The 23,158-nt window shown below is 35.6% G+C and overlaps 1 protein-coding gene across 1 annotated transcript in view; it reads left to right on the plus strand.

Moving 5' to 3' along the window:
- Window positions 1–23,158, plus strand: part of AQR (aquarius intron-binding spliceosomal factor) — a 109,409-nt gene that overhangs the window by 60,692 nt on the left and 25,559 nt on the right. Inside the window, exons 20-27 of the mRNA XM_027870100.1 lie at window positions 352–593; window positions 1,771–1,917; window positions 3,004–3,073; window positions 14,406–14,516; window positions 16,294–16,403; window positions 18,732–18,867; window positions 21,432–21,641; window positions 22,171–22,308. Coding sequence (XP_027725901.1) covers window positions 352–593; window positions 1,771–1,917; window positions 3,004–3,073; window positions 14,406–14,516; window positions 16,294–16,403; window positions 18,732–18,867; window positions 21,432–21,641; window positions 22,171–22,308 — 1,164 coding nt within the window. The remainder of the gene's footprint in view (window positions 1–351; window positions 594–1,770; window positions 1,918–3,003; window positions 3,074–14,405; window positions 14,517–16,293; window positions 16,404–18,731; window positions 18,868–21,431; window positions 21,642–22,170; window positions 22,309–23,158) is intronic.

Consider the following 23,158-nt stretch of genomic DNA (forward strand, 5'->3'; position numbering starts at 1 on the left):
TTTCTTTATAGACTTTTTCTATGATGTTTACTTGTTGCTATGCAGACCCTGAGTCAGATTACTCTACTTTCCATTAGGAACCAAGTGCTAAACTCATTTGTGTCATTATGTCTAAATGACCTCCTAATGGATAAACTGTTCTAGTTAAGTTTGATCTTTTGTTTAATTCAGTCTTTGGTATCAGTAGAAAATATAGCTGCTGATTCAGTCTAGCCAAGCACCTGTCAGCAGAAAATAACTTCTTGCCATGAAACACTCTGGAATGCTGGATTAGTTTAGAGAGCCATGCCAGTGAAGCTCAGATATTTGAGATGTCACGTTAACACAATCATTTTGTTCTGTTACTGACAGGCTGTCTTAGAGACCATTCGGAACCTGATGAATACAGATTGTGTGGTACCTGACTGGCTACACGATATCATCCTAGGATATGGAGATCCAAGTAGTGCTCATTACTCAAAAATGCCTAATCAGATTGCCTGTCTTGACTTCAATGATACTTTTCTTTCCATTGATCACTTAAAAGCCAGTTTTCCTGGTTATAATGTCAAAGTTACTGTGGATAACCCAGCCCTACAGGTCCCCCCTTTCAGGTAAGGTCAGAGACTGATACACTGAATTTTAGAAATTGATTTCTTGCCATTCTGTAGTCAGTCTGAGAAAGGAGATTGAAATTATTGGCTAAAATAAAATTTGGATATCATGGCAGGATTTTATTTGAGTTATGTGTTCTCTCTTTGCCATGTGTAGAGTACTGATGGTTATAAATTTGTTTAGTTGAGTCTATTACATGGATAACCTTACTACAGTGCAAGTGTTATTTGAAAACTACAAGAAAAGCTATCTAATATAGTACCACACACTCTGCCAATGTTTGTTGCCCGAGTGCTACTATGTTAATAGCTTTTTACTGAAGTGTATTCCAAGTATGCCATTATTCCAATAAAGTAGCATATCATATGCTATAAAAATGATTTCTCATCCATTGAATTAGCTTTCCACAAAAATAGGCAAATGATTTTGGGATTTTTTAAAAGGAAAGATTCTGGCCTTTTACTCTGGTTTTCTTTCATAAATTGTAAAACACTCACTTTCTAGTATGATTTAATATTACGTAAATATATTTTACTATGACCATAGAAGATTCTTTGATTTTTATCAGCATGAACACTCCCACTGATGAAGACCATGGTCACATCACTCCGTTTATCCTTTGTTGATTCTAGTTGTTTTCGAATTATCTACAGATAATTTACCCAACTTGCCAGAGACTTTTTTTTTATTCACTTAGTATCTCAGGCCATCTGTATGTTGTATCTCATTCTTTTTATAGTCATGTAGCAAGAATGTCACATCTTACTCTGATTCTTACTTTGTGTGTCATCTTGGGCCAGTTAGTTAGCCCCTCTGGACCTCAGTTTCATTATCAACAAAATAAGGGGGTCAAACAAAATGAACTCTAAGGCCCCTTTTGATTCGAAATCCTATTCACCCCAGTAACCAAATTTGTTAGTTTAAAAAGTTGGAAAGTCTCAAACTCTAGGGAGTAGTGGTAAAAGAAAGTGCCCGATTGGTTGTGATTGACTCCTTGTCTTCCTTTGCTTTGAGCTCTGGAAAGATGTTCATTATCAAAAGTAGAGCCAATGCTGTAGGTAAGACAGCTCAGGGCTTTCTCTTTTGGAAATTAAGACTTATAACATTCAGATAGGATATAATATAGATTTAGATAACTTGAGCTTTCAAGAAGTAATTCAACTTTGTGTGTTATAGGATAACTTTCCCAGTAAGAAATGGGAAAGGGAAGAAACGGAAAGAAGCAGATGGAGAAGATGAAAGTGTTGAAGAAGCTGAAACTTTAATTGTTGAACCTCATGTTATTCCTAATAGAGGTCCTTATCCTTATAATAAACCCAAACGGTAATGTTTCTTTATGCAATTATACCTATGTAATACACATATTATATACACATATACACACTATGTATACATATGTCCATTATATTCTGGATTGGCTGCAAATCACCTTAACTTTAATGCTTAGCAGTTAGGTGATCATTATGCTTACTTAATTCAGCTACATTTTAAATTCTTTAGGTTAATAGACTCTTCTGAAAGCCCTAGTAAAAACTGATGTGTATTAAGATATCTGTCTTTCAGATGTGGGAGCCAGAAGAAAACCTCAGATTTTTTTGGCATTCTACGATTAGGACATTTCAAAAAGAAACCCTTGGAATTATGGGGAGAAACACCAGTGTTTAGTTTGTTTTAGTCTTAGAGACAACATGGTGTTTTGAAATTAGAGAAGCTGAATTCACATCTTGGCTTGGTGTGAGATCCTTTGTGATCTTGGGCAGGTCAGTTAAAATCTTAGTGCCAGAGTTTCCTTATCTGTAAAATGAGAGGGGTGGACTAGATAGTCTTCAAAGCTCCTTTTCAGCTCTAAATTAATGATCCTATGAACACAAACATCTTGCCTAGGCTGATGTATTCCCATATCACATAAACAGCAGAAGTACCCATGCTTGTATGCCATTAATGATAATCTAGCACTGTTTCTGGTGCAGTACTTGTTTAATCTAATTTGTGTCATACTATATTCCCTGATTGGGAGCTGGAGTTCAGTCCCTTCCTTCTGTTGGGGTCAGGGTGAGATTAGGGGTACTCAGTGCTATGGCAAATGTACCATAATCAGTACTGGAGGGGATCTATTCTTTCATTTTCCCTAAGAATTTCCCAAGATAATATAACAGTACTGGTGATCATCCCCAGATGATAAATTCAGCTCTACTTGACATTTAGAGTGGGGCATGGTCACGTTTAGGGACTTTTGAAACAATTAAGGAAGAAGATCCTTTCCCTTTTGGTCTAAATTTCCATTGTAATAATTAGTATAGCTCACATTCATCAGGTGCTTTCCATATATTATTTTGTTTCATCTGTCTTTGCCTATGAGATCATTTATCCATATTTTCTATCAGTTTTAATCTACTATTTTGTTTACAGCAACACCATTCAGTTTACACCTACTCAAATAGAGGCTATACGTGCTGGAATGCAGCCTGGATTAACTATGGTAAGAAAGTTACTGTTTAAGAATTTTCTTATATTGATCAAAAAAATAAGTACTTTATTAAGATTATGGATGTTTTTTTTGTTTTTACATTGACTTAGTTTCCCAGTATTTTGTTTCTCTTGCCCTTACCCAAAGAGCCAGCCATTACAACAAAGAATTTTAAAAGGATTGAAAAGATAGTTGAATAAAAGTAACCAACATCACAACCAAGTCTGACAATTGATAGAGTGCCCCACACCTGTAGTCTTTCATTCTGCAAAAAAGAGAGAGAAATGCATTCTTAGTCCTCTTCTTTGGGACCATTCTTGGTCAGTGTAATTACACAGCATTGTTTCGATTTCTTTTTTGTTCTTTCCATTTCAGTTGTTGTCATTGTGTTTTCTTGGTTTTGCATACTTCATTTTGCCTCAGTTCATATAGAGTTTTATTGTTGTTGTTGTGCAGTCATGTCTGATTCTTTGTGACCCTGTGGGCCATACCATCCATGGGGTTTTCTTGGCAAAGACATAACACTTACTAGCTGTGTGACTCTGGGCAAATCACTTAACCCCAGTTGCCTCACAAAAACAAAGCAAAAAACAACCACAAAAATACTCATTGATTTACAAAACCTTTGGAAGCAAGATGATAGATTATGATCAATATTTCTTCATAAAGCAGGAAGAAGCAATGGAGAGAAACCGAATTTGTAGAAAGCTTGACAAGAGACCCAATCAAGTCAGATCATCTTAGGAGCACTTAAGGATGAGACTGGAAGGAAAGCAATAGATAAAAATGGATATCTATCAAGATTTCTGTAACATGCCAACCTTTTCATTAATAGTCTAACAGCCATATTTGCTTTGTAATATCATAGTCCCCAGTGCATTATGTGATGAACTAGAAATGGCACAACTAGAAATGGCATGACAAAAATGAAGATAATAAGAGCAGCTTGACAAGGTACAAAGAGGAAATTGATGTTGCATCATGACACAGTTTTGAGATACTGGTTCCTGAATTATCCTAAAGAAATGAAAATGCCAGATGCCTAGAAGAAAATCCAAGGCCTGACTACGACGAAAAAGAGACCAAAAAATATCAATGACTACCAACTTTCTTTAAAGTTTTGGTTTTTTTTAATGAGAAGCAATGTGGTGCTGTGAAAAGTACAATGATTTGGTATTGAAATCTGGATTTAAATCATGCTTCTGCCACATATTGATTTTGTGGACTTGGGCAAGTCACTTAATCTACCTATACCTCTGTTTTCTCATCTGTAAAATGAGAAGGCCTACTAAAAGGCCTTTTGAGATTTCTTCTACCTCTAAATTTATGATCTTTGAGGACATCTAAATGAAGGTATGAGAAGGGCACAAGAAGGCTTTCAGAAACAGTATGTCATGGCATATCACAACACTGCAGTCACATAGTTGACTAAACATTGAGGATACAAGATTTCATTGTGCTTATTTGTTGATTATAAAAAACAAAGACATACCAATAAACTCCTGATTGATTTGATAAACCAAAATGTTCTTTTAAAGGCATTCTGCCATCAAGGTGCCTTCCATGTGTATGTTAAATCATGCAAGATTGTTTCAAAGAGCCCCTGGGAGCCGAGACATTGGAGTAAGCAGTAAGCCTCTCTCACTCTCCCTTATTGACCTCTAAAAACTCAGAAAATGGTGGCCCCCAGAAGAAAACCTGGAACAGCAGAGACAGCAGAAAGACAGGGTACAGCAGGCATTTAGCCTGGGAGGCTTGGGGGATTAACTGAAAAGGTCCCTCTTGCTCTGGTGGAAGTGGAGCGGTTTAGGATCGGAGGTGTGGCAAGCCCCACCTCAGCAAACCAGCGGGAGATCCTGAGCCCCAGGGTGGTGAAGCAGGCAAGTGCCAACACCAAGACACCCCCCCAAGTGCTTTGGCACAGCCAGGGGAACTGGCAGACTACAGCTTAGAGAACCACCATGTACACCAGCAGTCTGGCATCTTCCAGCAGCTGAATCTCTCCAAGCTTCAATGAAGCAGGTGAGTAGGCATCCTCCAGGGGCCAGATCCCCTCTCCCCTGCCCCTACCTCTAGGGCTTCAGTGTAGCACGAGGGAAATGCAGAAAAACCCGACCTGGCCTGAGCACATGCCAGCCACCACCTCTAGGACCCCAGATCAGCACCAGGTAAGCTGCCAGACCCTACAGCCTCTAGCTGCCAGCATCTAAGGCCCCAGCACACAAAGCTACCGGCCAGGCCCCTGGCCCCCAGCAGAAGAAGCTTGAGACAGTGCCCCCTGCGTCCCAGGAGCAGAGCTCAACTTTAAAAGCCAGGAAATACGCAAACATCATCAACACAAAGCAGAAACAGACAATGACCATAGATACTTTCTATGGGGACAGAGAAGATCAAAATGCAAATTCAGAAGAGGACAGCATTGTCAATATACCCACATCTGAAACCTCCAAGGGGAATATGAACTGTTCTCAAACCCAAAAAGTCTTTTTGTTTTTTTTTGCTTTTTGGTGAGGCAGTAGAGGTTAAGTGACTTGCCCAGGGTCACACAGCTAGTCAGTGTCAAGTGTCTGAAGTTGGATTTGAACTCAGGTCCTCTTGACTGCAAGGCCAGAGCTCTATCCATTGTGCCACCTAGCTGCCCCACCAAAGAGCCTTCTTGGAAGAGCTCAAGGAGGATTTTAAAAGTCAAATAAGAGAAGTAGAAGAAAAATTAGGAAAAGAAATGAGAGGTATGCAAGAGAGTCAACAGCTTGGAAAAGGAAGGACAGAAATTGACTGTAGAAAACAATTCCTTAAAAAACACAGTTGGCCAAATGGAAAAAAAGTACACTTAAGAAAACAACTCCTTAAAAAGTAGAATTGGCCATGACAAAACAGGAAAATGATAAATGTTGGAGAAGATGTGGAAAAATTGGAACACTAATGCATTGTTGGTGGAGTTGTCAAATGATCCAGCCATTTTGGAGAACTATTTGGAACTATGCCCAAAGGGCCATAAAAAATATGCATACCCTTTGACCCAGCAATAGCACTTCTAGGGCTATATCCCAGGGAGATAATACAAATGGGAGAAGGACCCACATGTACAAAAATATTTATAGCAACTCTTCTTGTGGGGGCAAAGAATTGGAAATTGAGAGGATGCCCATCAATTGGGGAATGGCTGAACAAATTGTGGTATATGAATGTAATGGAATACTATTGTGCTATACGAAATGAGGCTGACTTCAGAAAGACCTGGAAAGACTTGTATGGTCTATTGCTGAGTGAAGTGAGCAGAACCAGGAGAACGTCATACACAGTAACAGCCACGTTGTGCGATGACTAATATTGATAGACTTAACCCTTCCCAGCAATACAAGGATCTGAGACATCTCCAAAGGCCTCATGGTGGAAAATGCAATCCATGTTCAAAGAAAGAACTATGGAGTTTGAATGCAGATCGAAGCACACTCTTTGCTATTTTTTTCCTTTGGTTGTGTTTTGTTTCCTCTTTCTGGTGGTTCCTCCTGTTGTTTCTAATTCTTACTTACAACATCACTAATGTGAAAATATGTTTAGTAGGAATGTGTATGTAGAGCCTATATCAGATTGCGCCATCTTGGGGAGGAAGGGGGAGAAAAATTTGAAACTCCGAAGCTTATGGGAGTGATTGTTGATATTTCAAAATAAGTTAAAAAAAAAAAAGTAGAATTGGCCAAATGGAAAAGGAGGCACAAAAGCTAACTGAAGAAAACAATTCATTAAAAATTAGAATTGGTCAAGTGGAAGCTAATGACTCTATGAGAAATCAACAATCAGTCAAAATCAAGAGAATGAAAAAATAGAAGAAAACAAAATACTTCATTGGAAAAACAACTGACCTGGAAAATAGATCCAGGAGAGATAATTGGTCTACCTGAAAGCCATGATTAAAAAAAGACCCTGGACAGCATCTTTCAAAAAATCATCAAGGAGAACTGCTCTGAGGTTCTAGAACCAGATGGTAAAATAGAAATTGAATGAATCCACCAGTTGCCTCCTGAAAGAGATCCCAAATTGAAAACACCAAGGAATATTGTAGCCAAATTCCAGAATTATCAGGTCAAGGAGAAAATACTGCAAGTAGCCAGAAAGAAACAATTTAAATATCGTGGAACCACAGTCAGGACTACACAGGACCTTGCAGTTTCTACATTAAAAGATCAGAGGGCTTGGAATATGATATTCTATAAGGCAGAATTGGATTACAACCAACGATCAACTACCCAGCAAAATTGAGCATAATCTTTCAGGGGAAGAGGTGGATATTGAATGGAATAGGGGACTTCCAAACCTTCCTGATGAAAAGAATAGAACTCAACAGAAAATTTGATCTTCAAATACAAGACTCAAGAGAGGCATAAAAAGGTAAACAGGAAAGGGGAAAATAAAATGTTACTCAATAAGGGCAAACTTTTTAGATCCCTACATGGGAAAATGATACTTGTAACTCTTGAGAATTGTGTCTTTATTATGATATTTAGGAGGAGTATACATAGAGGCATGGGTATAAGCTGACTTTGATATGATTATAAAAAAATCTAAGTGGTGAAAAGTGATTGTACTGGGAGAAGAAGAAAGAAGGAGGCAGAAAAAGGGTAAATTACATCACATAAAGAGGTGCAAAGACCTATTATGATAGGAGAGAAGTGAGGGAAATGAGCATTGTTTGAACCTTACTGTCATCAGATTTGGCTCAGAGGGAATAATGTACTTAGGTATAGAAATCTAGCTTACCCTATAGGAAGTAGGAGGGAAAAGGGGAAAGAAAAGGGAGGGGGTGGGTAGAAGGGAGGGAAGAAGTAGTAGGGGAAAAGGGAAAGAAAAGGGAGGGAGGGGATAGTAGGGAGGGAAAGAAAAAGGAGAGTATGGATAGAAACTTGGGCAGATTGAGGGAGGCAGTGGTCTAAAGCAAAACTCTAGTGAGGAGAGAAAGGAAAGAGAAAAGCATAAATGGGGAAATAGGATGGAGAGAAAGACACAGATAGTAATCCTAACTGTGAATGTGAATGTGAATGGGATGAACTCTCCCATGAAATGGAAGTGGATAGCAGAGTGGATTAAAAACCATAATCCTACAATATATTGTTTACAAGAAACACATTTAAAACAGAGTGATACACACAGAGTAAAGGTAAAAGGCTGGAGTAGAATATATTATGCTTCAGCTGAAGTAAAAAAAAGCAGGAATAACAATCCTGATCTCAGACAAAGCAAAAGCAAAAAATAGAGCTAATTAAAAGAGATAAGGAAGGAAACTACATTCTACTAAAAGGTACCGTAGACAATAAAGTAATATCATTAGTAAACATATATGCAACAAGTGGTATAGCATCCAGATTCTTAGAGGAGAAATTAAGGGAGTTACAGGAAGAAATTGACAATAAAACTATACTAGTGGGGGACCTCAACCTCCCCCTCTCAGAACTAGATAAATCTGACTACAAAATAAACAAGAAAGAAGTTTAGGTGAATAGAATTTTAGAAAAGTTAGCTATGTTAGACCTCTGGAGAAAATTGAATGGGGATAGAAAGGAATATTCTTTTTTCTCAGCAGTATATGGCACCTACACAAAAATTGACCATGTATTAGGGCATAAAAACCTAACAATCTAGTGCAGAAAGGCAGAAATATTAAATGCATCCTTTTGAGATCATGATGAAATAAAACTTACATGTAATAAAGGACCATGGAAAGACAGACTAAAAATTAATTGGAAACTAAATAATCTAATCCTAAAGAATGAGCGGGTCAAACAACAAATCAGAAATAATCAGTAACTTCATCCAAGGGAATGAAAGTAATGAGACAACTTAGCAAAACTTATGGGATTCAGCGAAAATGGTTCTTAGGGGAAGTTTTCTATCTCTTATATATTTACATGAATAAAATAGAGAATGAGGAGATCGATGAATTGGGCATGCAACTAAAAAAGGCAGAAAAAGAACAAATTTTAAATAACAAATTAGAAATTCTGAAAACCAATGGAGAGGTTAATAAAATTGAAATTAAGAAAACTATTGAACTAATAAAACTAAGAGCTGGTTTTATGAAAAATAAACCAATAAAATAGATAAACCTTTGGTTAATTTGATTTAAAAAAAGAAAGAAGAAAACCAAACTACCAGTGTCAAAAATGAAAAGAGTGAAGTTACCACCAATGAAGAGGAAATTAAAACAATAATTAGGAGCTATTTTGCCCAACTGTATACCAATAAATTTGGCAATCTCAGTGAAATGGATGAATATTTCCACAAAATATAAATTGCTCAGATTAACAGAAGAGGAAATAAAATTTTTAAATAATCTCATTTCAGAAAAAGAAATTGAACAAACTGTTAATGAACTCCCAAAGAAAAAATCTTCAGGGCCAGATGAATTTACAAGTGAATTCTATCAAACATTTAAAGAGCAATTAATTCCAATACTATATAAATTATTTGGGAAAATAGGCAAAGAAGGAGTCCCAACAAATTCCTTTTATGATATTAATACGGTGTTTTTACCTAAGCCAGGAAGAGTCAAAACAAAGAAAGAAGGTTATAGACCAATTTCCTTAATGAATATAGATGCAAAAAATTTGAATAAAATATTAGCAAAAAGATTACAACTTATTTCGAGGTTAATACACTGTGACCAGTTAGGAAGTATACCAGTAATTCAGGGCAGGTTCAATATTAGGAAAACTATCAGCATAATTGACCATATCAACAACAAAACTAACAGAAATCATATGATTATCTCAATAGATGCAGAAAAAGCATTTGACAAAATACAGCAACCATTCCTATTAAAAACACTAGAGAGCATAGGAATAAATGGAGGCTTCCTTAAAACGATAAGTAACATCTATCTAAAGCCATCAGCAAGCATTGTAAATAATGAGAATAAGCTAGAAGCATTTCCAATACGATGGGGGGTTAAACAAGGATGTCTATTATCACTACTTCATTATTGTACTAGAAATATTACTTAAGAGAAGAAAAAGAAATTAGAATAGGCAAAGAAGAAACATAACTGTCACATTTCTGTATATTACTAACAAAGCCTAACAGCAGGAGATAGAAAGAGAAATTCCATTCGAAGTTACTGAAACATAAAATATTCGGGAATCTGCCTCCCAAGACAAACTCAGGAACTGTATGAACACAATTCCAAAACAATTTTCAAACAGATAAAGTCAGCAAATTTGGAACTCAAAATATGGCAGTGAATGTTGGAAGCTAAAAATAAATAAATTTTAAAAAAGGTTGTTTGAAAGAAATGAAAACAGATGTCTTTATTGTATTTACCCTCTAATTATTAATATCAAGTTAAGATTGAAACAGAAAGGTATATGCTTACCTAAGGTGTTGACAACCAAAAGCCATGCAGGAAAAAAGGACATAAAAGCTACCACCAAAAAGATGTAAGGCTAGAGAAGGCTGATCATGTATGAAGAATGAGCAGTAACCTCATTGTTCTTGACCTTTTTACAGTATCTGGCATGTTAGCCATCCTCTTCTGTTTTTTTTTTTTAAATACTCTGACTTCGTTAAGTGTTATTTGTTTTTCTTTTCTTTTTTTCTTTTCTTTTGCTATTTTTGCTTTTTGGTGAGCAATTGGGGTTAAGTGACTTGCTCAGGGTCACCCAGCTAGTAAGTGTCAGGTGTCTGAGGCCGGATTTGAACACTGGTCTTCCTGGCTCCAAGGCCAGAGCTCTAGCTACTGTACCACCTAGCTACCCCCACCCTCTTCTGTTTACTCTCTCCTGTCCGGGTTTTCGTGTTACTGTTCTGTAGTTTCTCTTCCCACATTTTGATCCATTCTTTTTAGTCTTCTTTGTTGGATCATCATCCATGACACACTCCCTAACAGTGGGTATACCCTAAGACTCTCTCCTAGGCCCTTTTTTTCTCTCTAAACTTACTTATTTGAAGACCATATGAGCTTCCATGGGTTTAATTATCATTTCTATGCAAATGATTGCCAAGTCTACATATCCAACCTGAGTTTGTCTCCCAAACTCCACTCTTGTTTTGCTAGCTGCCTATTATGCATTTTAAACTGTATGTCAAACTGGCATTTCTTTTGTTTTTGTGTTTCCTTTTTTCTTTTCTTTTTTTTTTTTGCTTTTTGGTGAGGCAGTCGGGGTTAAGTGACTTGCCCAGGGTCACACAACTAGTAAATGTTATGTATCTTGAGGCCGGGTTTGAACTCAGGTCCTCCTGAATCCAGGGCTGGTGCTCTATCCACTGCACCACCTAGCTGCCCCAAACTGGCATTTCTTAACAGAATTTACTATCATTCCTCACAAACCTACCTTCTTCTAAACTTCCCTTTTTCTGTCAAGGCTACCCCAATCTTTCTAGTCACTCAGGTTTACAAACATGGCATCATCTTTGACACCATACTCTCACTCCACATAACCAGTCAGTTGCTAAATCTGGTCATTTCTACATCCACATTGCATGTATCAATCTACTTCTCCCTACTCACATAACCACTATTCTATTCTAAGCCCTCATTACCTCTTGTCTTAACTATTCTAATAGCCTCCTAATTGGTTCCTCACAGCCATCTTTCTTCCATATCCATAGGTGCCAAAGTGATTTTTCCTAAAGTACAGGTCTGATCATGTCATTCTAAACTCCAGTGGCTCCCTATTACCTGTAGGATCTTATATAAACTCCTCTGGCATTGATCTGACTCTGTCCTACGTTTCCACCTTTATTACACATGACTCTCCTCTTGGAACCCCTAATTTTCTTAAGCACTTGGTCCAAGAACCTACATAAGGCCTTTCCTGGTTCTGTCCTATTCTCCCCAATCTGAAGTGTCTCTTCCCTCCACGGTTACCTCATATATGTGTGTATTTTGTATAAACCTAGGTGTGTTGTTTTCTCCTTTTGTATATACTTATATCTGTGTTGGCTTCTCTTCCTTTCAGGCCTCTTAGTTTCTGGAGCATAGTAGTTGCTTAATAAATGTTTGTTGATTAATAACCAGTGACTAGTCTGTGTGTTCCATTGGTATTCATTCCATGTTAAGAAATCTAGAGTAAAGCCCCTAGTACATTGGGCCAACACCACCTACCTCCTATTGGAGAATTTACTAAAGGACATAACCAGGAGTCTCTCGGTATGAAAAAGTTTAGATGGACTTCATTCCTCATTGATGAACTCATAGAACTTTCCTATATACTACACTTCACAAACGTGAAGGTAGATGGTCTCTGCTCTCAGTGAAATAAGTCGTAAATTTTTAAGAGTATAGATTAAAAGGTGGAAAGGAATTTTCGGGTCATCTAGGCCAAAATTTAGGCCTAGAGAGGTTGAATGATCTAAGATACTAAGTGTCAGAACCAGGTTTTGAATCTCAGTCTTCTGACTCTTTCCACTGTACCATGATGTCACACTTTGGAGAAAGATTAAAATCTTGACACAAATAATGAGAATGCAAGTGTAGAGTATGATAATTGCAAATTCAGTAACAAAAAATAGGTGAGGAAGGGTGGGGAATCATTTTTAGCTAAAATAGGGAGGGGGGGAAGTTAGTGAAAGTTTCTTAGGGGAATTAACTTTAAATATAAAGGAAGGGGAATGAATTCAGCAAATGGGATCAAGGTGGAGAGGTAGGTATGTCCATTCCAGGTATGAGAGTTGGCCTACATGAAGGCCTGGAAGGAGGAAAAAGTAGGGTAAGAAGGAATCAAGCTTGCCTGGACTGTAGAGTTCGAGAAGGCAAGTACTATGAAAAAAAGGTTAGGAAAGTAGGTTAGAACCTAATTGTGAAGGGCTTGGATGACAAGCCAGTGGTATAATATTTTCAATAGAGGTTTGATTATACTGTACTTGAAGGTTAAAAATAGATAGTGTTCAATTTTTTTTTAAACAATACTGTAATGGTGTTTTTCTGAACCTCAAATATCACCGCTTTACCATTGTTCTCTACTCTGTAATTTTAGGGATGAAGGGAAGGGATCATATGTGAGGAGATATTTATTTCAGTATTTCAGGAATCTGTGATATTGTCAGTATGGATATGTATTCCATCCATGCAGATATCACACATTCTCTCTCACCCACCCCTGCCTCTCTATAACTTAGTAAATAGACTTAGCCTGACTATTCCTTAGATAGTATACATACCATCTGTCACTATGCCTCGTGCTCAAAGCCATTTCACCTTAGATAAGACCTTCCAGAACTTGCAGTCTGGAATAGCATTAGAGAACCAAGGTCACTTCTGTACCACAATGAAATAGGACTTAATAGGAGCAATTAAATTTGCATTATGACTGTGCTAGAAAAATGAAGAAATAAATACAAGGCAAAATTTAGCAGCCTGTAACCTTAATAAGATTGGTATTTCAAGAACATTGATTAATAGATAAATTAAATTATGCAAAGATTACACTGGAAAGACAGTGAGCATAATTTTAAAATATAAGATGATTTTTACTGGAGTTAGAAAATAACCAATGTAAAAATTACTTATATTTAATTAGGTCTTTTGGGGGACAAATCTATTGAACTGCCAGATTTATAATAATTATAGTGTTGGTACAAGAATATCAGCCACTTTGGAGAGGAGTCTCCTTTCAGACCAATATTTCTTAGTTGTCAACTGCAAAAATGACTGGAAAATTATATGTTTTATAAATGTAATCAATGTTTTATAAATGTAATCAAATGTAACGCCGAAAAACTGAAAAAGCCCTCTAGGTATGGTAGTTTTTTTGTTTTAACCATGTAGGATTTATAGTCAGTATGTTGTGTTCTTAATTAATATTTAAACTTGATGAATCAGTAAGAATAACTTTCCAATAAAAGCAGTATGATACATTGCCATCTGTGTATTTCCATATAACTGTTCACACACTACCTACTTATACTTCACCTTGTTTGATCTTAATAAGCTTTTATTTAGAATATGATTCTAATTATGAGTCTTTGATTCTTTTTTGGGGGGGTGAGAGGGTTGTCACTGTTTTTCATGGTCCTTTTTTTATCAGTTACTTTTCAGCACCAAATATGTACTCACAGACTCATGTAAATGTTTATTTTTTACCAAGCCCAATTTAAAAAAAGTATTCTACTATTTGAGTAGTTTATTTTTGATGGCAGCCTTTCAATTTAGAACTATCTGAGCGTGTCTATATAATTACAACTTTGACTGATGGAGCGTTACCTTTTGCCTTACAAATAATTCAGGAATAGCTAGGAAGCATAAGAAGTAGGATCATAATATCCTGTTTTACCTTGATACTTTGTTCTTTGAGAGCCTTCTAATGTTGTTATCACTTATGAATTTCCTTTACATGCTCATTTTATTTTGTAGGTTGTGGGACCACCTGGTACAGGCAAAACTGATGTTGCTGTCCAAATCATATCCAATCTGTACCACAACTTCCCAGAACAGAGGACTCTGATTGTTACCCATTCAAATCAGGTAAATGACCCTGGAGGGTTTGGAAAGATAGCTCCATTTAGTCTTTCTTTTCCACCTCTGCTATTATACTAGCCAACTCATGTTTCTTTCCCAAGTGCCTGAAATGGTCCATAAATTTGTTATTGTTATAAACTTATCTGGTATGTTTATCTTTATAGTTACAAAGGGAATTGCATGTAACATATCATCTGATCCTCATAGTAACCCTCTTGAAATTTAGGGTAATATAAAGAATAATATTTCCATTTTGAATATGCAGAAACTGAGGTTCAGAGAAGTTAAATGACTTGTCCATCATGTCAGTGTAGAAGCACTAGAACCTGGAATTTGAATCCTTTGCCTGCCTCTGTATTCTCTTACATTGCACACTATATGGAGAGTTTTTGGTTTTTTTTTTTTAAGTCACATTGACATCAAGAATAGTAGTCAGTGTGAGATATACTGATGCTAAGGAAATCAAGAGAAATCTCCAACAGACATGAATAAATTTCTATCCTAAGGAAAAAATGTTAGGAGAGACTAAATGGAAAAAATATTAAATATTTGTATTGTTGCCATTCCTCTTACTTCTTTCATACCAAAGCTAAAGCTTCATAGTGAGGTTGGAGGAGTAGGTGGACTTTGGTGCCATTTTTCTTTTTTTAGAAGGAGATAGTTAAGTTGTTAAATTTATCAACTCTGTACAGAAATCTAAGTCCCCAATGTAACAGTGATTATTTTCATTACTTCATTTTTGCATTGTATTTGGACTGGCAATGAAGGTAGAAAACTTGAAAAGTATATGATGAAAAGTTAATGTTTTGGGAAGTATCCTTATAGTTAAGACAAACTTCTTTCAGTAGAGCAGCCTAAAAGTGATATTTTCCACTGTATTTGTATTGTGGAGGGGAGGGGTCAGTGATCAGTGTGAATTTGTTAGAACCCTGTTTATAAGTCATTGCAAACAGAACTTGAGACCCTAAAGCACTTCATAAACTTTGCAGCGATTACAGCTCTTTCTTTTTATGAATCAGTTTGAGAAAGTGGTAGCTTTTAAATAACATAGTATGGCATAGCTTGTGATAGTGTCATAATAATAATAGTTGACGGTTTACAAAATACTTTGCCTACATTATCTCATTTGATCCACCCAACAACCACTTGAAGTGGATACTCTTGGTATTATCAGCATTTTATAAATGAAGAAACTGAGGCTCAGTGACATCAAGTGACTTACCTAGGGTCACATAGCTAGCTAATAAATGTCAAAAGACAGGATTCAAATTTCTCTTGACTCCCAAGTCCATGGTACTTGTCTTTTTCCTATGAAGAATTTTAGTGGCTGAATGGGATAAGTATTGTCAAGTATTCTAGATTGTCTTTTTCACTTTACCTCTCACTTATGTAGCTCCATTGTTGTCTCCCATCTACATAATTTAGATTATACGCTTCCTGGAAGAATCCTGGCCCAAACTAGACAAACTTCACTAGCCCCTGCACCTTATAGAAATGCTGATTGAATAAAACAGAGCTCAGTGTGGTTTGTTCATTTTTTTAGGAATTAAATGCTACTTTTTCCCATTTATTATTATTAGAGGCAGAAGTTTAATGGGAAGGTGATTTCAGAAAGTAGAAATTATTCTATTTGTTTTAAATGCTATGAAGTGCCTAATTTGAGGTTTGTAGTACTATTCACTTTAGTTTTGATTTCTTCCCAAATAGTGTTAACCTTTTCTGGACTGACGAACTGTAAATCATAATATCTGGAAAAGCATTACTTATCTCTCCTGATCTTTAGGCCCTGAACCAGTTGTTTGAAAAAATCATGGCTTTAGACATTGATGAGCGCCACCTCCTTCGTCTTGGTCATGGAGAAGAAGAACTGGAAACAGAAAAAGATTTCAGCAGGTAAGTAAATGGATTAGGTTTCAGAATGGCTTTTTACAGTAGAAATGCCAGCATGAGTATTTTATTTTACCTTTTATTCTTTATTAAAGAAACTCCAAGAGAAAAGAGGGATTAATTTATTGACTTTCTTGTGAAAGCATTTTAGCAAAATGTACTAGGAAAAACATATTGACTGGGAGCCAGGAAGTCTTTTTATTCTGAGTCTGCCCCTTTGTTAATCTGGGCAAGATGCCATCTGCCTTTGTTTCTTTAGACTCATACAGTTATTGGAAGAGTTGGAATGTGGGTGTTTGGTTTGTTGTTTGAATGTTCCAAATTGTCACTTACTTTCTGATCATTTGTTTATTTTCTTTGATCATTTAAATTTCCCCAGCCTTTAAAACTATGTAATTTCTTGTTCACCTGTTTCATTCAGATCCTTGATTCCTTCATGCATTCTAGGTATAGTTTTGAATGTTTTGCTAAAAAGTTGATTTTTGAAATAAAATGCAGATTAAAGATTAAAATTGTGCAAGTTTTGTAGTTTTAAATCTCTCCTGATTATTAATTTTGTCATAACTTGACTTATACTTAATATTACATTGCAAATTGACTAAATTTTTATGAAATGAATTCATTTTGCTTTAGGGCAGGATTTTTTAATTCTATTATTTAAAGTCATTTCTAGAACATTATTTCCAACAATGACCCAATAGTTATATGTACTTAATATAACATATTAATATACTTAACTTTTGGATATTTTAACTGGCCTTTGATCATGGCCAAATTGGAATGTTGGATTATCATATGGCATCATTTTAAGTTTATAGATTATAGGATTCTGTGGATACTTGTCAGCCTTAAAGGGGATTTTGGCTAAAGCAAGAGATTAAGAAATGTAGGACTTGAATTATAATTCTGGCTCAGCAGTGGTGCTGTGTGACTTCTTTCCATATTTGTTTACTTATAATAAAGCTAATTTTCCAAAATGGGCATTTCTCTAAAACCTAATAATACAGAGTCAACTATCATAAAGGTGCTATTTAAATGCCTAATACTATAATTATAATGTTGTGTTAGAATGAGTAGTTTAAAAGAATATTTTAATAAAAATAGAAGTAAAGTGTTTTCAAATTATTTTAGGGTTGACTATCTAGAAAAATTAATTTGATTAAGTGCTTTCATATTTAACACACTTAATTCTTTAGGAAGATACTGTTACATAGAAAATAAATGTTAATAATTGCAGTTGAAGGTACTTTTCATTAAATGACTTAATAGTATCTATTAGGAATTATATTGAAAATACCCTCTAGCTATTATGTAATATTTTGTACTTTATTATTCTGTAATGTGTACTTTTCTTCACCAGAAAAATCATAAAGCACCTTAGAAATATTACCAATTTCTGATACAATATTGTGAAATAAATAACATTCATTTTCTCTTTCTCCCCCAAATGCTATTGTGGAAGATTTGAGACACAGAAATAAGTGAAATATTAATATACCTTGTTTGTCACAAGGATAATTATCTGTAGAAATAATGTACTTAGGTAACTATACTTTTCCAAAACATGTAATTGATTGTCATATTCTGTTGTATTTTTTAAAATATAATTTCTTTTTCTCAGTTATTTTTCCTCTTAAATTGGGGAAAACGGAGAAATTATGTAGGTAGTCACTAGAATCTACACATTCCGCATTCCTACTATACCTCTGAAGTTGAGTCTTCATTATTTCATAACTGAATTAGTGAGAGAAAGGGGAACACATGAGTAAATATAATATTATATTAGCATAATAAATTGAGATCATATCTAATAGTATTTAAATAACTTATTTAAAATTTTTTAAAGATTTATAATTTTTAATTAATTTATTTAAAATTTATAAAATAGAACTATTTATTTTTATATTTATGTTTCTTTTAATATCTATAATTTATAAAATAGAACTATTTTAACATCAAAGAAAAGTTTAATGGAATTTTTTTGTTGTTCATAGATTCTTAATCTTAGATAACCAAATAATAATGATATTAATTTATATGAATAAAAACTTATTTCTTAAAGAGGAAATGACATCCTTTGTTGTAATGATTTAACCTTTAAAAATCTAAAGTAAAAGTTTTGTAATGCTTTTTGTTTTTAGCAGCAGTTTACTATTAAGATACCTAATGGAAAAGAAATCAAGGATTTATAGTATTGTTAAAGATTATCCTTTCTATCATTTGTTTTCACATTTCCTAATTGTACTATGACAGTTTTGAATTTTTTTCCTAGCAATTTTCAAGAAACTTTCCATGTTGTATAATTTTGCAATTTATGTTAATTGCATTTTCTAGGTATGGTAGAGTGAATTATGTCCTGACTCGAAGGTTAGAACTTTTACGGGAAGTTGGAAGATTACAGGAGAGTTTGGGAGTTCCAGGGGATGTCTCTTACACTTGTGAAACAGCAGGCCACTTCTTCTTATACCAAGTAAGAGAGGAAGGGAAGAGAATAAGCATTTATACAATGCCTAATAATGTGCCAGGCACTGTGCTAAGTGCTTTACAAATATAATATCATTTTGTTCCCATAACAAACCTGTGTTTGCTATTATCCGATACTATTTTATAGTTAGGAAACTGAGACTGAGTCCAGATAAGAGAAAAGAGCCTGAACTATGGTGGTTGCAGTGGAAATAGAGAAGAGGAACTAGATGGACGAGATAATGTCTAAATAAAGCCTAGGCTTATGTAACTAATAAGTGTCTGAGACTGAATTTGAATTCAGGTCTTCCTGACTTCAGGCCTAGTACTCCATCCACTGAACCACCTACTTCCCTCAAGAAAGAAGGTCTTAGAAATATTTCATACCAGACTTCAATGTATATGGTATTGATTTAGATGAACCACTGTGTTTACTCTGAAAGCATTTCTGTTTGGTAACTGAGAATACAAACAACAACCAAAGCTATAATTATGACTGCTAAATGCTTGTGTTATTATTTTTAATTCTCTTTGCCAGATGAGTCATCTATTGAAAGGCCAGTGCCCTGGCTCTTTTTTTTTTTTAAGTGACTTTGGCACAGTTTCCAGTTGAATATTCCTTTTAAGCTCTGAAAATACCAGTAATTTTTTTATTCATGCTACTGATGACAACGTTCAGGACAGTAGCTAACTATTTCAGTGTTTGTTAAACAACCAATGAAAGGAAACCAATTATTTCTTTAAATGGCTGAAAATATGCTGTTGCTTAAAACAGACTATACAGTGGGACCAAATATTAAAAGAATCATAATAATATATGCCCTTATTGTAGAGATGTGGTTTCCATTTTGGTTGGGTTAGGGGGTTCATCTTAATAAAAGTAAAATAACAGCATTCCCATGCATGAATTCAGACCATTTTCTAGTTACTAAAAGAATTAGAAACATTGTAGATAGTTACAGGCCCAAGAACAACAACAATTTGTAGTAGGAAGACAGTAAAAATCTTGGTATAATTTCACTTGTTCTCTGTATAATTCATTTCAATAACTAATTAAGTTAAATATTTATCATATCCTCTGTGTACATAGTGTGATAGGTGCTGAGTATACAAAGAGAGCTGTGGTAAAGATACTGTTTCATGTATAATTGGGAGAAGGACAAATACACAAATGAGTGCTACAAGGGAAAGTGAGGTCAGTGTAAAAGAAAACTCCAGGTAGAGCGCTGTGAAAAGTCTGAGGAGGGAAAGAGATATTTGCATCTGAGGGAATCAGGGAAACTTATAATGATGGCAGTTGAGTTTCCAGGAAAGGAGGAATTTCACCAGAAGCCTTAAGTCTAATCCTAGAGATAAGGAGGAGAGTCTGTTCAGGGCTTCAAAAAGTGATGAGAAAGGATAAGACAAAAATACGGGATGGGTGAGGAGGGTGAGGAATCCAGATAAGAGAAAAGAGCCTGAACTATGGTGGTTGCAGTGGGAATAGAGAGGAGGGACTAGATGCATGAGATAATGTCTAGAAACAGGAGTTGGCAACTGGTTTAGAGGAAAGAGTCACAAATAACTCAACATTTATAAGCTTAGGTAACTGGGAGACATGGTAGTGCCGTTAACAAAAATAGCAACAGTAAGTTTTGCTGGGAAAGCTTTATGTAGTAGTAGAAGATGATGAATTTGAAGGGCCAGCAGGACATTCAGATGAATATCTAGTAGGCTGTAATACAGGACTGGAGCTCTAGGGAGTGGTGGACAGTAGAGACAGAAATTTGGTAGTCATATACACAGAGGTGATCATTGAAGCCATTGGGATGGAAGGGCATTGAGAAAGAATAGGACTGCTATTTAAATGGCAGGAGTGGGTTGAAAAGCCAAGCCAAAGAGGTGATGTCTGAATGATAAGAGGAAAGCAAAGAAGCAGGCAGTGTGAGGTGAGCAGGATACTGCTAGGTACTAGGGATAAAAGAAAACTTTATATGGGCACTTTTCATAGTTGATGGAGAAGTGTTACATGCCGTGTAATATCCCATAGATGGGGCAAAGAAGATGGGGACAGAAACGTTTGGCCATAAGGAGGTAGTAATTGTGGGATGATCTGTTTGATTAGAGTGGTGAGGACAGAATCCAGATCACGAGGAGTTGAAGGAGTGACTGGTAAGGAAGTAGAGGAAACAAATGGAGACCATTCTTTTCTAGGTGTTGCCTTGTTTAATATTAACTAGATTATTACACAAAATCTAAGTTTTCTCCTCAAATAATAAGTACACTTCACATAAAAGGTCTAGAAAAGTAATTGTTAAATTTAAGACTATTGAAATTATGTCTTCCTTTTTCTTTTAGAACTGTTTTATTCTCATCTTTTATTTTATGGCTAGGTGCCTCAAAAGCTAGAATTGTTCTAGGCCTTGGTAAACTCTTATGATCATTGGAACCCTACACCAGAACTACCCCACCACTTACTTTCTTAACCCTCCATTCTGTTTTGCCTCTTCTCTTTTCACAACTCTTTTTTTCAGAATGCATAGTAATCTACTCTTTTGAGTGATATAACCTTGAATCCTCTGTTTCCTACAGGTAATGTCTCGATGGGAAGAGTACATTAGTAAAGTAAAAAGCAAAAACAATAAGGTGCCTGATGTTGCAGAAATCTCCAACTTCTTCCCCTTTCACAAATATTTTGCCAATGCCCCTCAGCCCATTTTCAAAAGCAAATCCTATGAAGAAGATATGGAAATTGCTGAAGGGTGTTTCAGACATATTAAGAAAATATTCACTCAACTTGAGGTGAGGCTTCTCAAGTTCACTGGCTTGTTTTTGAAAAGGTTTTTGTTGTTTATCATAAAATAGCTTTAGAAGTGTCAAGAGTTGGAAGGATGGATTGCTACCTATGGTTGAAATGGTTGGGCATATACAGTTGTTTTCAGGGCCAGATTAATCAAGAAAGTAAATAAAGATGAAAATTGAATGAGGTATACTTTATTCACAATTTGTATCTGAGTTTTTTGAAAGCAGAATCCATCTTTCCTGTTAACCTTTTCCTCTCTTTGCATTTGTTCTTTCTTGTAAATGTTTGCTACATAGAAACACTTAGTGCATCCTGCAGCTTAAAAATCCAGTTCCAGGTTGCACTGGGAACTCTTCAGTGCCTAATGCTGGTAATATGTAGGCTGTGATTCAGTGGTCATGTTTTCAGAATGGCATCATGAGGCTGAATATTATTTTCAAGTCTTTCTCAGATGTTGATCAGAGCATAGAGGAAACATAGTGTTGAAGTGTTGTGCCTATTTTTCTCAAAGACCTTTTTCTTTTATAGGAATTCAGAGCATTTGAACTACTCCGCAGTGGACTAGACAGGTCTAAATACCTTTTGGTGAAGGAGGCTAAAATCATAGCCATGACCTGTACTCATGCTGCTTTGAAACGACATGACTTGGTGGAATTGGGTTTCAAGGTAGACGCTTGTTTTGGATTAAAAATGTTTTCCAGGAATTAGCTTTTTCAATTTTCATTTTTGTACTTAACATTTTTTTTCCTATGTTGATGATGATGATGATCGCCTCATACCTCATACTTTGGGAATTTAATTTTCTAATCTTTTGTTGCAATTCATGTTTAGAATTATTTTCGTTGATCCCTTTGAAAATGTTTGCTAAATGTGGTTATGTTATTAGTGAACACTGAATCTAATCTATCCAAGTCTAGTTATCCATAATATTTATTAACCAAGAAATGTTATACTGTGGTACATAAAAAGTTTGAGATATAATTTCTGGGCAATTAGTCATTTTATTAATTATGTCTAGCTAGTCATTTGGCCATCTCTCTTAGAACCCACTCCATGCTTACATGCCCTTGGAAGAGTGGGTGTTCCTGAGGGTGGAAATCAACTCTGATTGGTTAACAAGTAATAAGAGAATGAATATTATAATGGGAGGTTGGCTTATGCTCACGAGGGTTTGGGGGATGTATCTGTGATCACTCAGTCTTAGAGAGATTTATCTCTTCCCAGACCACTCCAATCTAAGACAATCTAGACAAAAGGGGGGGAATCCATTTCCACTCAGACCTGTTTGACTAAAACACAATGTGCCAGAATTCACCAGTTCTCCTAGAGTAGAATTTCTTTACCTTTTAATCAGATTTGAGTTTTCCCAGTTGGTTGTGTCTCGCCCAATATTTCATCTCATTATGTCATGTACTTCAAGGGCTGTCTGAATAGTCTACAGAGGTTGATTTCTGAATGAGGAGATAGGAGGGGGAAAATCTTAGCCCTAATTCAATAATTGGTTATTGATATAAGA

This window comes from Vombatus ursinus, unplaced genomic scaffold (genome assembly GCF_900497805.2).
Source record: "Vombatus ursinus unplaced genomic scaffold, bare-nosed wombat genome assembly UNPS02014794.1, whole genome shotgun sequence".
NCBI lineage: Eukaryota > Metazoa > Chordata > Mammalia > Diprotodontia > Vombatidae > Vombatus > Vombatus ursinus.